The sequence below is a fragment of the Danio aesculapii genome, chromosome 7 (assembly GCF_903798145.1).
Source record: "Danio aesculapii chromosome 7, fDanAes4.1, whole genome shotgun sequence".
Classification (NCBI taxonomy): domain Eukaryota; kingdom Metazoa; phylum Chordata; class Actinopteri; order Cypriniformes; family Danionidae; genus Danio; species Danio aesculapii.
In genome coordinates this window covers 11,805,450-11,822,279 of record NC_079441.1, presented here as the reverse complement: position 1 = coordinate 11,822,279, position 16,830 = coordinate 11,805,450, and the positions used below count along the sequence as shown (strand labels likewise).

The 16,830-nt window shown below is 39.3% G+C and overlaps 1 protein-coding gene across 2 annotated transcripts in view; it reads right to left on the bottom strand.

Annotated features, from left to right (window-relative positions):
* The window catches only part of LOC130231677 (stereocilin), a 66,082-nt gene that overhangs the window by 47,766 nt on the left and 1,486 nt on the right, over positions 1–16,830 (bottom strand). For both annotated transcript variants that reach the window (XM_056461048.1, XM_056461049.1), the window contains exons 2-6: positions 13,924–15,036; positions 9,646–9,670; positions 9,070–9,562; positions 3,966–4,841; positions 14–76 (exon numbers count right to left, since the gene is read on the bottom strand). In XM_056461048.1, the coding sequence (XP_056317023.1) occupies positions 14–76; positions 3,966–4,841; positions 9,070–9,562; positions 9,646–9,670; positions 13,924–15,036 (2,570 nt within the window). The remainder of the gene's footprint in view (positions 1–13; positions 77–3,965; positions 4,842–9,069; positions 9,563–9,645; positions 9,671–13,923; positions 15,037–16,830) is intronic.

The following is a 16,830-nucleotide window of genomic DNA, read 5'->3' as shown; positions in this document are numbered from 1 at the left end:
GAATGAATTATACCTGCATTAAAAATCTTAACGCGGAAGAGTTTCCCTCCCTCTGAATGAGGTCCCACAGGACAGGCTGCTGAGGAGAAAAAGCCTTTTGAAACTGAATGCGTCAAACTGTGCATGAGAATATAAGACAACACTAGCAATGCACTGTAAAAACATATCTGTTAATTAACAGTTCTCCATTTATTTACGGTTGTGAATTGCATTATGGGACCTTGATCTCTGCTCTGTCGACTTTGATGATGAAAATTTCAATTTATAGTTTAACAAGTTGACTTTTACTGACATTTTAGTATTTTGAAATAATATAATGTTTAGCAAATAATATATAGAGAAATAAGTCTGTAAAACAGCAGAAAATGTACTGCCAGCTTATTACAAGGTTTTTGTAGTACCATAAAACACCAACCCAGTGAATATATCACTTTAAACCAAAGTGTGAATAACAGGAGGGTTTGGGGGGGGGGGGGGTGTTATATAGTGGTTCATACTATTGTGAATGCATGTTTGCAGCAAAAATGCTGAATAAAACTGTTTAAACCAGCCTAGGCTGGTTGGCTGGTTTTCAGGTGGTCGACAAGGCTAATTTTAGACGGCTTTTGGCCATTCCAGGCTGGTTTTCAGCCATTTCCAGCCTACTCTTAGCTGGTCAGGGTGGAAGAAGACCAGCTAAAACCAGCTTGACCAGCCTAGCCAGGCTGCGAGCCCATGCAGAACCAGCTGTATGAGTTGTCCAGCTTAAACCAAACTGGTCAAGCTGGTTTTAGCTGGTCATTTTTCAGCCTGACTAGCTAGGACCAGGCTGGAAATGGCTGGAAACTATCCTGGAAATGGCCAAAACCCCTTTAAAACCAGGCTGGTCGACCAGCTAAAATCAGCGAATCAGCTCAGGCTGGTTTAAGCTGCTTTTTTCAGCAGGGTCAGGAGAAACCGGCAAATTTAGAGCACCAACAAACAGTGTGTGTTCACAAAACATGTTTCTTGTAAAATTGGCATGTGGGTGTTTATGGAAGTTAAACAAAAAAAAAAATTATAAAATAAAATAAAAAATGCGTGTAGTCTTTCATGGTCACCCATTAATCGGTGCAGGAATGCAAACCTGCCACTGTTTAGTTAACATCACAAATGTCATTGAGAACCACTCAATATCCCTCAAAACACTGAAAACATAATAACAAGTTTTAATAATAAATGACATGTAATTGAATTAAATAAATTTGGTTCACTGAGGCATTCACTGAGGCATATTAGCCCCTTTCACACAGTGATACCAGTAAATATCCAGAAAATATCCGGAATGACTTCAAAATTCAAAAAAGCGCTGTTCACACAGGCAAGGACATTCCGGAGTTTTTCCGGAAAAGACCATTCACACATCCATTCCAAAATACAGGTAAACGCTGACATCGTTAACCAGAAATGACCTCTAAACGGCTGTGCTTGTATTTTTAAACATAAAAGTGGTTGGGCTTTTGTTGATGGTTTCACTTTTATCTAAAGCTTTAGCGTTCATGCAGCTGCTTTATCCCAGATACATCCAAAGGCAGAAGCGTGAGTCACAGCTAAATGTTTACACATTTGACTACATTACAAATTCTGTGAACGGATAAGTAATGTGAACAACTTCGATGAAAACATATGGAGGAACACTTTCACATGTCGAGATGTACATAATCTGCATCAAGCAACTGAAGCAGAGCTTGAAGATAAACAAACAACAGTTTATCGATATTTTTTTACACAGTTGGCATTAAGAAGGAACATAGAAACGTAATCTGACAAACATCTAGCAGCTAAATGTATCTGGAAAAATATTCAAAGGCGGAAGTGAACACGCATGAATGTTCTGATTGGCTGGAGTAGATGCCTCAGCGCGCTCTCAACATGGACACACTCTTTCCAGCAATTTTGATTGGGTTGTTGCTAGATCAGATACAATTGCGGACGGAAGTTAACGATGATTATTTATATTACTTATTAAATTTCTCATTTATTGTATTTTATTAACGTCTACCCCCACCCCAAACCTAAACCCAACCGTCACAGTAACGTAAAAAAGTAGTTGTACTGAGTATTATTTATAATATTTATTAAATTACTCAATAAATTGTATTTTTTAACATCTACACCCACCCCAACCATCACAGTACTGTAAAAACATTAATTATTGTTATACAGTATCATAAAAAAATGCTGCTATATTGATGTGCATATCACACTTCTGGCCAGACGCATAGCCAATTTAGACTTTAATTTTCCCTCTGCATTCACGCATTCCAGCAAATTACCGCCAATGTTACAACTTTTATTTCCTGAAAATTGACGGAACAAATTTACCAGTATTTTCAAGAAGGGCTATTCACACATGATCCCTTTCCGAAAAATTGCCGGTAATTTTTTCCGAAAAGGTCTGTATGTGTAAAAGGGGCTATTGCCTCATATTGTCTGATGAAATCCAGTCCCCCACCACCAAATTGTCAATGTATAATTGATAATATTATAAATGTTAATAAAAGAAGAAAGATCAAGGTCTCATAATGCGTATCTCATAATCTCCTAATCAAAAGCATAGCCTAAATAAACAGGAGAAAATAAAAACATGAATCACAAAATTTAACATTTAACTTTTAAAAATCATATTTCCCATGTCACAAAAACTGCTTTCTTTCATCTGAGAAATATCGCTAAGTTACGCAGTATGCTATCCATCTCAGATGCAGAAAAGCTAGTCCATGCTTTTATGACTTCTAGGCTGGACTACTGTAATGCACTTTGCTGGCTGCCCAGCATCCTCTATTAACAAACTTCAATTAGTACAAAATGCAGCTGCCAGAGTTCTTACCAGGTCTAGAAAATTTGATCACATCACCACAATTTTATCCTCCTTACACTGGCTGCCTGTTAAGTTTCGTATTGAATTTAAAATATTGCTTCTTACATATAAAGCTTTAAATAATCTAGGTTTATCTAACCAATCTTCTGTCTCGCTACAATCCAACTCGCTCTTTAAGATCTCAAAACTCAGGGCTTCTGGTAGTACCTAGAATAGCAAAGTCGAGTAAAGGAGGTCGAGTCTTCTCATTTATGGCTCCTAAACTCTGGAATAGCCTTCCTGATAACGTCCGAGGCTCAGACACACTCCCCCAATTCAAAACTAGATTGAAGACCTATCTGTTTGGTAAAGCATACACTTAGTGCACCACTTAGCGGGCTTCCACACAGGTTCTGCATCTTGTTTATATACACTATGAACAGCAGCTACGCTAATTATTTTCTTTATTCTCCATTTCCACCTGGGGATACTCTTCCCGAGGCCCTCAGACTATGCAGAGTCACTGATTCGATCCAAGACCAACGACGAGATGATCCCAAGGTTTCCATATCCTGGACCAGGCCGTATCCTGAGCAGCTACTGTGGTGGTCATGGAGGAGTGGAGAACATGAGACTGATTCCTGTGACGCTCCAGAGACAGACGAGTCTTCGCTGAGGCCAGCTTAAAGCCTCCGCCGCTGAGACTGCAGCTCTGCACAAGACGTTTGGCCAGCGGAGAAATTAAAATGGTCGTGCTCAACTGATCCTGGTTTCTCTCAAGGTTTTTTTCTTCACTTTCACCAATTAGTGAAGTTTTTTTTCCCTCTCCGCTGTCGCCACTGGCTTGCATGGTTCAGGATCTGTAGAGCTGCGCATCGTTGGATTTGCTCTTCAATATTTGGACTCTCAGTAGTGATTATTACAACACACTGAACTGAGCTAAACTCAACTGAATTTAAACTCTGAAAACTGAACTACACTGTTCCAATTTACTGTGACCTTTTATGTGAAGCTGCTTTGACACAATCTACATTGTAAAAGCGCTATACAAATAAAAGTGAATTGAATTGAATTGAAAAAATATGGAAAACTGCTCATTTACAGATATGATTTACAGTGTGGGAAAACATTGAAATGCATGACATACACTGAAGCAGCTCAAAAGATCTTCTTTTAAGGTGGAGTTTTGCTCTCTCTTCAGAAAGATGCCAACAGTGTGAAGTACACTCAGGGACGCATTGGGTCGTAGAGTAGCCCAAAAAGAGGCATTGTCCTGCAGGCTGGACAGAAGGATGGCCTGACCCAAACCCTCACGCACTTCCAGCTCTCCTTCTTCAAATCCAGCTGAAAGCCCGACCACAAAATCCAAAACTCGAAGCACGTAACTCACCGTCGCCAACCATCCCGTGCGTTCATCCACTACCCCCTCGCATAAAGTAAGCTTATGAATGGCGTCTTGCAGGATAGGCAAGGGGTTCACGCAAAGTTGAGAAGTGTCAAAGTCATACGGTGCAGGCAGCATGTCAAACAGCCTCTGGAGGACGCATTTGGCGCCGAGTTTCTCCTCAGAGTTCAAACAGTCATCTATGAGTGAAGGCTGCTTTTGAAGTAGTGTGAGGTAAAGCGTGGCGTTTTTACAAATATAGTCCTTCAGACCTGCTTTGCTACAAAGCTCAAGGGCGGTGGAGTTTGTGAAATATTCCAGCTTCCACTCTGAATAGTCGCAGTTTTGTTTTGGTGGCTCGTGATTGATTGTGACTTTGGAGCAATACTCCGCAGCCCAGCTGCCATCTTGGGGTATTTGAGACGACTCGTTTCCACATAAAGAGGTGATGAGGGCTGTGTTATTGGGGAGAAAGCATTTTCTAAAGTCCTGGGCAGTTAGAGTTTTGCTGTTTAGCAGAGCTAAGCAATCTTCAGTGTCGTCTTTAGGAGATTTAGCAGGAGCTTCATTGGAGAGCTGAAGACAGAGGTCATCAATACTTGACTGGTTGAGGTACTGATAATACCTTGTAGCTTCTACCTGAGAGAATTTCACAGTAAAGGCGTTAGTGATACAAAACATTTTTAAAGGGATAGTTCACACAGCATCATTTAGCCTATATGGAGCTAATAATGTGCCAAAACAATCTGAATTTAAAATGTTACATTTTAATTATTGACAATTGTAATTTAATAATTTATTATATATATAAATTATTATATGCTATTAAAATGTTTTGAATTTATTTTAATTTCTTAACTTGAATTTCCCTTAACTTGAATATTGAACATTTGAAACATAAGTAAGATTTTTATAGACGTATTTTCAAACTTTGAACTTTTTGAAAATATTTCTGAAAATAGGTAAAAATATGCGTTTTTTTTAAATCTACATATATCCTAATGTAAAACTAAACATGTATTTTAATTGACGCCTGGTGTTGCACATAGAAGTTATCAGAATAAAATTTCATGATCATCTTTTTATTGGTACAAGAATGCAAACTTCTCACCGTTTGGCAAAATTAGCCATTTTATATAGGCCTATTGAGGTTTTTGTTCTATAGTGAGCAACTCTTACCTGTTGATTATCATTATTTCTTTTGGGTTGTGCAGTTTAATTTACAGAATTTCTACAAAGTATGTTGTATACTGTAAACTCACATATGCTTTTTGGTCATATATAACGCATTTTTATTTTCCTCATTTAAAATATAAAACATGTTTACAGATTGATATTTTTTTGATAGTCATAACCCTGTGGCTAGTTGTTTTGGAAAGTATAAACAGATATTTCAATATAATAATAACTTAAACTGAGAATTTATGTTTTGAGATTTTACTGCAAATGTCACATGATTTTTAGCACGTTACCATTGAAGCATTTATCGAATAAGGTTAACAAGAAATCTCTGAGTGAGTCATTCATAGTGAGTCACTTCATTTATAAATGAGCCGTTTTGAACAAATCTGAATGAACAATTTAGTGACAGAGATGAAGATTTGGGGCCACCCATTGGACATTTTGGTTTCAATGTATTTTAGCCTGTATTTTAAGAAAAATAATGTTATATTTCGATACATATGAAAAAATCTGATCATTCGAGTAAATATAACTGTAAAGTTAAATATGACATCTTAGATGTGAATAGATGATATTTAAAAGAGACAGCATTTCAGTGTTGATAATGGCCTTTGGGCAAACATATTAAAATTTTCCTTAGAATACAATATGCTGTGCTGTACTATAGAATATTGTACCAAATAGCATCTTACATAATTTGATGAAGTGTGTGCACGCAAATGTGCCATTTACCACAGTAAAATGTTGGGACAATTTGAAAACGCACCTAGAAAGAGCTTGAAAAGTCCTTAAATTTGACTTTGGAAAAGTTGTAAGAGTCAAACACACATTTAAAACCAGTATAGGTCAGAATCAGCTCAAATCCCCCAAAAGACCGAAAGCTTAGGCCAAGTAAGTTTGCTTAACCAATGAGATGTAATTGAATTCATTCATTCATTTTCTCCTCAGCTTAGTCCCTCTATCAATCCGGGGTCACCACAGCGGAACGAACCGCCAACTTATCCAGCTGCAACCCATCACTGGGAAACACCCATACAGACTCATTCACACACATACACTATGGACAATTTAGCTTACCCAATTCACCTGTAAAACGTTTTTTGGACTGTGAGGGAAACGGAGCACCCTGAGGAAACCCACGCCAGTACAGGGAGAACATGCAAACTCCATACAGAAATGCCAACTGACCCAGCTGGGGCTCGAACCAGCAACCTTCTTGCTGTGAGGCAATTGTTCTACCCGCTGTGCCACCATGCTGCCCTATAATTATATTAATTATATAAATTTGGTTCACTAAAATACATGTTTAATTTTATATTAGGGTATATGTAGATAAAAAAACAAAATTTTTTTAACATATTTTTAGAATATAGATATTTAATAATATATATTTAATATTAAAATTATTATTTTTGCTGCTAGTTCAAACTACATATTTAAAACGAGCTTTTTAATAATAATATTTATTAAAAATATTTATATTGTTTATATATTTTTGGGGGGACAATTCAATTTTTTTATGTTCATTCATTCATTTTCCTTTCGGCTTAGTCCCTTTATTAATCTGGGGTCACCACAGCAGAATGAACCGCCAACTTATCCAGCTTATGTTTTACGCAGCGGATGCCCTTCCAGCTGCAACCCAACGCAGGGAGAACATGCAAACTCCACACAGAACTGCCAACTGCCCCAGCCAAGGCTCGAACCAGCGACCTTCTTGTTGTGAGGTGACAGCACAACCTACTGCGCCACTGCTTCGCCTGTTTTATATTTAATTTACTTTAATTTGTTACTTTAATGCAGGGATATCAAACTCAATTCATGGAGGGCCACAGCCCTGCAGAGTTTAGTTCCAGTCCTGCTTCTACACACCAATCTGAAGGTATCAAACAAGCCTAAAGCACTCAATTAGTTTGATTAGGTGTGTTTAATTAGAGTTGGAAATAAACTCTGCAGAGCTGTGGCCCTTCAAGAACTGAGTTTGACACCTGTGCTTTAATGTAAATGAGTTGTGTTAAGACAAATCAATGAATTGTGTGGAACCCTGCATCTTATACAGATATTCTGCACTGTAAAAAATTGGTGCATTTTCAGTCTTGGGTGAACTATCCCCTTAATAATATTAATCATATCTCGGCTCAAAACATGGATTAAAAGGATAGATCACCCAAAACTGAAATTCCAGCCATCATTTTTTCGCTTTAGTACAGAGACCCGGAAGGGACGTGGTGGTGGGGGAAAAATTGGAGGAAAAAAAACTGAGTGATAGGAAAACCGATTTGTAAGGTTTTTGCGTTCCCTCGCAAAACTGTTTCTCCACAAACACTTCCTGTTCACTTAATTCATGTAAACCCTCCCGTTTTTGCCGAAATTCTCCCGTATTTTATTATTCTATCCCACTTTCTTTCCATTAAAGCTGTGCCTCGATCGTCGCCTTTCATATGCAACCTCTTAACCAGTGAATGCATGTATAAGCGCTGAAAGACGCGCTCCATACAATAAACTGATCCCAGACCAGCTTCTGTACACGCCCTTTAAAGTGACACCTCTGTTATCAAATAAGTGAGCAGCAAATGAATCTCTCGTTTTGTTTAGTTTGATAACAGAGGTGTCTCTGTAAGAATGCACAGATCTATAATGAAAGCATTACATTACTGAAACTGTTTGTGATTTAAGAGAAAATTAGCTGTTTAAAATAAAATATGCAGGACGGACATGTTTACATATTATCCAGTGTATTTGTCTGTTTAAACACACCCAAATCCAAAAGAGTCCTGCACTTTTGCTCCTCTGTAAATCAGAAGCAGAATCAGAATCAGAAAGAGCTTTATTGCTAGGTATGTTCACACATACGAGGAATTTGTTTTCGTGACAGAGCTTCTACAGTGCAACAGGATAACAGAGACAGGACAAAAAACAGATAATAAATATATTTAAAATAGAAGTAGTGAATGCAAATATACAAATTGACAAGTGTATGTACGTGTTTATTACTATATACAACGTTATATGTGCAGCTGTTATGGGCATGTAATGGCGTGTACTGAAGTTGATCTGGGATCAGTTTATTGTACGGGTTAAGAGGTTGCATATGAAAGGCAACGATCGACGCACAGCTTTAATGGAAAGAAAGTGGGATAGAATGGTAAAATACGGGAGAATTTCAGCAAAAACGGGAATGTTTACAGGAAGTGAACAGGAAGGGTTTGTGGAGAAACAGTTTTGCGAGATAACGAAAAACATCTTTGCAAGATAACGCAAAAACCTTAAAAATATGTTTTCCTATCACTCAGTTTTTTTCTCCCACCCAGTTTTTTTCTTCCACCAATTTTTTTCCCCACCGCCACGTCCCTTCCGTGTCTCCATACCGTTGTAAACCTGTTTGGGTTTCTTTTTTCTGTTGAACACAAAAAAGTTTTGTGGTGAAGTGAACTATCCCAAAACTGCTTGATTCAAGTGAATAAATTTAAAGATGCTTTTAGGACTTTTTTTTAATCTTCTAAATGTTGTTTAACCTGGATTTTTAATTAAAGGCACCTCTCAAGTTTCATAAACAAAAAAAATATATCAAAATTTGTGTTTTTAAAAAACTTATAGGCTCAGATCATCACAAGTGTGCGTAAATAACTACAGAATTTTGTATTAAGGCTGATCATTCATGAAAATCAAAAGTAGCTGGATGTACCTGTTGTGCATGCTGCAGCCAGAATGTAGAGTTGGCACACACTGTTTTGTTGAACTCGTGAGCGAAGAATTCACTGCAAACGTGAACCCAAAGGAAATCTTCCTCTGCTGCTGAAAGGTACCACGCAGCATCTGAGCAGGTTGCATGCAGGTCTACACCTAAATGGTTGACTTGAGGGTCCTGTGAGCCATTCTCGTCATCAAAAAGATTACAGTAGAGGAAGACGGTAAAATTCGAGACCCCGGTGAGACCAGGGATAGAGGCATTACATGCAGCTTCCAGAATCTCCGCAGAGATCAAGGGGTTTCCATCAGTCTGCTCCTGAACGTTCATGTGGGATTGGCGAAGTTTAGTTCTAGATGAAGGTTGAGGTTTTAAAGTCCTTGTTTCCTCTTCTGAAGATGGACAAGTCATGAAAGACGGCCTGCTGGGTAAACCATCTGACCTGAAACCCATCGCTTGAGCATTCCAAGTCAAGTTATGTCTAATTCCCCTGTACAAAGAGGACAGCATATTTCCTTAATTTAGGATAATCTTTAGTATTATATACTTAAAATGCATTTGAATGACACTTACCATAATATTAACTGCCTGAGGTCACCTTCACAAAGAAACAAAAGTGAATGGAAAAGGTTCTGGGTGAATAGTTTATTGGTACAAATCACAGATGATGAAGGCTTAGTGCTGATGATTAATTGAGGAAAATAGAGAGCCGGCACACTGTATTATACAATTGGCCTTGATGTAACAGCATAGCTGTGCACATAATGCCGCAGGTGTACGGTTACAGACATAAAAGAAAGAGGAGATTATCCAGGCTATAGGATTAACAAAGATCCGGTTAATGACTAGCAATGCCATTGTGATTTCAGACAGAGTTGTGCAGAGTTCAGAATGGAACTGGGAGTTTATTTTTAAATAAAATTTAATTAGAGATTAATTAAATCAGTATATGTGAAGTTTATTTATAAGCTAATTTCGAGAGGATCACATGCTTATGATTGCTTGCGGCTGGTCCCGCATTATCCAATTTATGATTCACCAATCAGACGATTCCTAACTCAATATAAATACCCCAAGTTCCATATAACATCAATCTTCGTTTGGAAGAATCCCTTTTTCCACCCCTACTCCTGCTTTCCTAGATGGGTGACACGGTGGCCCAGTGGTTAGCACTGTTGCCTCACAGGAAGAAAGTCTCTGGTTCTAGTCCTTACCAAGCCAGACAACATTTCTATTCTGTTTACACGTTCTTCCCGTGCTCATGTAGGTTTCCCCCGGGTTTTACTCCCACCGTCCAAAAACATGCAAATTAAGTTAATTGACATCAAATCGGCACCATAGACATGCTCCTAGTAAGTAGTTATCTCTTAAGAGCAATCACTATCTGTTCATTAGCTGCTACAGCAGGGGAGTTCTCGAGATCTACCTGAGCTCAAACTCCCCTCTCGCCTTGCAAATGGGAAGGAGCCCCGGGCACGAGGATCTTATGAGCTCAGGGCTCTCTCCCGGGACAGCTTTCTAATCAGTCATCAGCTAAGTGTGAATGCTTGAAATTATTTGTTGTTAACTGATAAGAGTCAACATCTGATCCTATTCTGTCAATCAAAAGAGGTCAGGAAAACACAACTAGTTTGTTTACACAGTTTTTTTGTTGTTGTGAGTAAATGTAACTACGGGCCGGGGCACACCAAGCTGATGCCAAACAACTAGCACCAACAAAACCCAACTGTGTTGTCGCCTTACATTGGATTGAAAAAGCTGTCTGTCAACACACCAAAGGGACAAAAGCTCACCTGCACAAAAGGACGTGTCTTTCTGCTCTGCCGGGAGCAGTCGTCTATTTTTTTCTAGTTCGACAAAAAGAAACCAAACTTTCGACACGCACAGACAAAGCATAAACAAAGATTTAGGCCCAATCCTAATTCTACCCCTTAGCCCTTCCCTTTAGTAGGGGTGTCCCAATTCTCTTTAGCTTGAAGCCGTAGTGCTAAGGGGTAGGGGTAGATAGCCTTTCGAACAGAGATTTTTCAGGACCACACTCGAAACCAAGCGGTAAGAAAAGAGAGCACTCTGACTGGTTAAATTACTTTGGCCTTTTTAAAAAAAAGCATAACGGAAAAACACGAATGGGGTTATGAATATATTAAAACATGAGCTTGTTTGTCGTAAAAATTCGTAATAATGACAAAAACATACTAATTTGTGGATCTCCTTACTTCCGTGTGCAGTCACGCTGTCGTTGCAGCTGGTGTATTCAGGCAAATTTGTCTGATAATCTAATAATTCATATTGTTTGCAAATATATGAGAAATGTAGCAAAACTACAGCTGGTATGTTTGTGTTTCTTCTTGGCTTGAATTGTTTACTTGCTACGTCACTTTACTCACGCTCTGATTCATTGCTAAATAACCAGTCAGAGTGCTCTCTTCAGCAGACGCTTAGACGCCTATTCGACATGCTGAATCGGGCCACTGAGCTCTGACATTAACCTGATGTGTGGAACACACCAAACCAACTAGCCGGACAGCTGAACCTATGAATAATAATAATTCCTTACATTTTATAAAGCGCTTTTCTAGACACTCAAAGCGCTTTACACAATGGGGGGAGCTCGTGATCGCGTCTATATTTGATATAACGAACTTCTTGAGCTGATGATAATAACGTGTGCTTGATAATTGAAGTGTCTCTGTCATCTGATCCTTTCAGAAACAAAAGGACAAACGCGAGAGTGAAGCGCAAACAAACCAAGGAGAAGCCTGACAAAACACAGGAGCAAATTGTTTCAGCAACCTGAATCACTAACAAACTGCCATGTTTATCATCTCCTTTTGGACAATTATGAACTCAGAATGACGGAATTACTGTCTAATGGAGGTTACATGTGCTGGTGAAGATTACAGACACAGATGAGAGGTTTGCACTGACTATGGGCTATATTTCGTGTTGTTTTTAAACCCAAATAAGGACTAAATGTATGCTGTGTGTAGTTTGTCTGCCATTAGCAACATATCGTAGACTGTAATGGTCTGTATGTGTTCATAGATGTTGCATTTATTTAATTAATGTATATAATTGCAGACGTTACAGTAGGCTATTTCGCACTGTCATTGATCTGCAGTTATAATCAAATTATATGTTCATAGAAAAGTTAGTAATAAACATTTATACACAAGTATTTATGTGTATAAAGCGACCTGTACAGATTTACTGTAGACATTTATTTGAACGAGAATAACAGCGACTGAAACTTTCTGTCGTACACGACACCCACTAAAAGTGTACCCTTGGTAGTGGAAACGCAAGCCTGATGAAGGTGACCCGTACCGACCCATACCGTACCGTACTGTACCAGTCAGTGGAAACGGCCCATTACAGACTGAAAACGAGACAGAGAGATGAAAGTGTTTCCAGAGAGAGATGCATGAAGGGAGAGATGTTTGAACATTCCTAAAACTATAAGATTATTTATTGCTATCAGTGTTCTAATGACTATTCTTCATTCATTTTCTTTTCGGCTTGGTCCCTTTATTAATCCGGGATCGCCACAGCGGTATGAACCGCCAACTTATCCAGCATATGTTCTACGCAGCAGATGCCCTTCCAACTGCAACCCATCACTGGGAAACATCCATACACTCTCATTCACACACATATACTATGGACAATTTTTGCTTTTCGGGAGGAAACCCACACGAACACGGGGAGAACATGCAAACTCCACACAGAAATGCCAACTGACCCAGCCAAGGCTCGAACCAGCGTCTTTCTTTCTGTGAGGTGACAGCACTACCTACTGCGCCACCGTGTTCTAATGAAGATGTGAATCCACAAATTTGTTTATAGTGAAAATGGATATTTTAGATCTAGAGGAACCAAAGTGGTATTGTAACCTTCATTTTACAACACAGGCTCATTCTGAAAACGTACCCCTATATACATTTCTGGAGAGCACCAAATGCGCTCCAAGAGGTAAAAAATTTTTTCACAGTTTTTGTAAATCCACCAGAGGCTGCTGTGTATGCTTTTTGAGATCTCAAATTTGTCTCGCGAGTGCCATTGCGCCTGCTGTTTTCACATAAATCCACCAAAGGCCACTGTCGACTATCTGACGGACTGACTGATCGACTGGCCCACCCTCCTTCTTCCCTAAACCCAACCAATAGTGTTTTCAAAAGCACAGATTGACCCGCCCACCCCCTTCTCTAAACCCAACCCACAGTTTTAAAAAGCAATCCAGAAAAAGAAAAGCCCTCATGTGATTTTTACCACGTTTTCAGATTTCACCACATTCTCACCCTATTTATTTGTTTATTTTATTTTTTGGCTTCTGTTTTTGTCTTACACGCTTTCTGGAACCGTTATTTGTCAGACTCAAACCCTGTCGTCGTGGTCAACTCCTCTCTGCAGCTCAAGGTCGCTGATGTACATGGCGAGCTACTGGACAAACTGGTAACAGCAGGAATACCATCCATACGGAGGTAAGCGGGCAGCTGGTAAGCACCCCGTAGCATTCGTTTTAAAGACGAAATGCAGCTATACGTACTTCTGCCTACATAATTCGCCATCTGCAGAAATGTATATAGGGCTACGTTTTCAGAATGAGCCTATGTTGCCTTTTAAGAAAGAACACACAATTTCCTAGTATGTATCAATCGGGCTGAATTTGTGGCATATTCCGATCGAATTTAAATTAAGAGGGAGACTATTTGGTTAAATTCGATTCTTGCAAAGTCATGATTTTAGAATAATAGATAATAAATCTCTTTAGACAACTTGTTACAACGTTACAGCCAAAGTAAACATGTGCTAAAATGCATTCGTTATCAAATTGAAAGTGTGCATACTTGCCTACAGAACATCTTCCATGTCGACTGTACTGTGGTTCTCCAACCATGCTGCTCACATCCTCCAGCAGTGCCTTGGTCATATGTGACACCTTCCTCCTCAGATTACCATAGACGCTGCGGCCCACATTGTGCAGAAATCCCCGTCTGAGGTTATCCAAGCCCTTCAGGAGGGCAGGATTACGCTCGGCGAACTGTACTGCCCTTTCTCCAGTGTTTGACCTTGACAAAGCCTGAAGCAGCAGCGTTTGCATTGAAGCAAAACTCTCAGACTGATTCAACAAGAGCTGCTCCTCAAGCACTTCAGGTGGGACAAGGAAGGGTTTAAATCGTCCTGTAGAGGTGGTGCCATCTCTCTGATGGCTCTCCACGTTCACAGGATGAAGACTGACTACAGGTTTCCAGTTCCTGGTCTCCATGAAGCTTATGAGCTGCTCAAGCCAGCTCAGGTTAAAGGAGCAATCATTTCGTCCTTTCAAGACACATATAAAACCCTGGAGACCTGCAACTGCTTGGCCGTACGTCCCGCTGACCACCGCCTGGAGAACCGTTTCCAGCAAAGCACTGATGGTTTTCCAATTCTGCGAAATAAAGGTTAAAATGGGCTTCTGGGGCTGCTTTTCGGAGAGGGTTAAAAGGCTTTGCACCAAACCTAGAAGTCCATCCCAGTGTTGGCTTCCCCTAAGAGACAGGAACAGATCCTGAAGCCTAAAAGTGGGCCGCGGAGGACTTTTCCCATCCCACATCCCAAGCGAGGCTTCCCTTCCGGTTTGGAGAAGGGAATAGAGCAAGTTCTCCCAAAACTGGTCGTCACTAAAACCCTGGCCATCATCTAACTCGGCGCTCATCTCCTGTAAGTACATGGAGATGTTGTACAGAAATCCTGAGAGTCTATTCCTATCAATGGATTTGTTTATAGATGGGACGGTTTTTTTCTTTGGCAGGACTCCGAGGGATTTGAGACCTCCCATGATGCTCTTCACGATGGATTGGATTTGTTGATCTTTCCGTCTTTCTGCTGGCGGTTGTACTCGGTGTGGGTTCCATCCTCCACCTTTCCTCCAAATCTCGACAAGCTCTTTTAAAATAGCCTCCCTTTGGTCTTCTTTTTTGCTTCCTGTACAGACAAACAAACAAATTGAGTTGCCAAACAGCCTGTATGGACCCTTTTTTACATTTCCGAGTTTCTCAGTAGCGGACATCGTCACAGTTGGGTAAATTTAGGCCCTGTTTACACTATTACGTTTTAGTTTAAAAACGCATACATTAGCTACGATTACTCCTTCCGTCCACACTACCCCGGAGTTTGAGCCCTGAAAACAGAGCGATTTGGAAACACTAAAGAGGCCGTTTTCATTTTAAAACGCTGCTGCTCTGTGTGGATGGGGAAAAAACAGAGACATCTGAAAATGGAGGCGTGGCTGACGACATTCACCTATCTGATTGGGCCTTTCCCCTCAGTATTAAGTGCACAAAGTTCAGTCCTTTCTTATAAGTTCAGACTTCACAATTTGATATGAAAAACAAACTCCAGAGGACACTTCGGGTAAATCTTCAAAGGGAACAGTGTACTTTATAACCTTATTCGCATCACCCTGGCTACGTTGTTTTAATATCTTAACAATAAGATGAAAACCTGATATAAGGAACTGGCTATTTTCATTTTGATATTAGCAACTTAACAGACATCAAAAATGTTGAGGCATTGTGTAGCTACATATTTAAATGACCGTCACCTTCACTGTATATTTATAACAAAACGAAGCCTATAAGATTACTGCCTCCTTTAACTTTCTTCGAAAATTACAAAACACCCTCTCTTTTGCTGCATATCAGTTTTAATAATCAATAATGGTCATTATTAAGGTATAACGTACAATAAGTTTATACAATATAGTCAAGCAATCAGTCAAATGTGCAGAATCAGTGTACGCGGTTAGATAAATTATTATATTACAACTTTGCGCTCAGCCAAAACACATTACCTGAGAACAAGTAATCGATTCAAAAGACCAAAGAGTTGTCAGATACAAACAAGATGAATTAAATATCATGTTTAAGAACTATATTGAGATGAGATCCAGCGGTATATCCTTGATGAACTGTCTGACGTGCGCTGCTCTTACCTGGGGAGCTGTGCTCAAAGCACCCGCTGACTGCCTGGAGCTCAGATGTGCACATTCGCTGCAGTGCATGCCAGAGTGTGTGTGGTCACGTGATGTGCGTTTTCAGCGGTATAGTGTGGACGGAGATCTTTTTAGAAATGCTAGGTGAAACGCCAGCGTGGACGTGGATTGTTTTCGTTCTAAAACGCAGTTTTAAAGCTAAAATGTATTAGTGTAAACGGGGTCTTAGAGCACAGTGAATGGGAGAGTACAACAAATATTTTTTTTTACAATCCCATTTGCTGAAATAATAAAAGAAAAACTCCACGAGAGTGTTATCAAGACTTTCAAAAATTGTGTGAGACTGATAACGGCAGCCAGAAGAGAGAACAATGTCAAATTTACTGTCCTGCAACCATAGACACTGCATTAAAAACACCAAGCGGTAATTCTTTCTTTGTTATTTGATGCAAAGATGATATAATACATATGTAAATACATATAAATGTTCATACTTTTTAATTTAAAAATCAAAATATAAGAAACTTTGAAAGATTTAAGATGTTGATGATCGTTAAATGCATCATAACCAGTGGTGCAAAGTAACTAATTACAAATACTTAAATTACTGTAGTTGAGTAATTTGTCTCAGGATTTGTAATTTATTAAGGAGTTTTAAAAATATGTACTTTTACTTTCCCTTGAGTACATTTTTACTACAGTGTTGGTACTTTTACTCCACTACTTTCCTTCAACCTGCAGTCACTACTTTATTATTTCCTCTCTATGGGGATTAGAAAAATCAG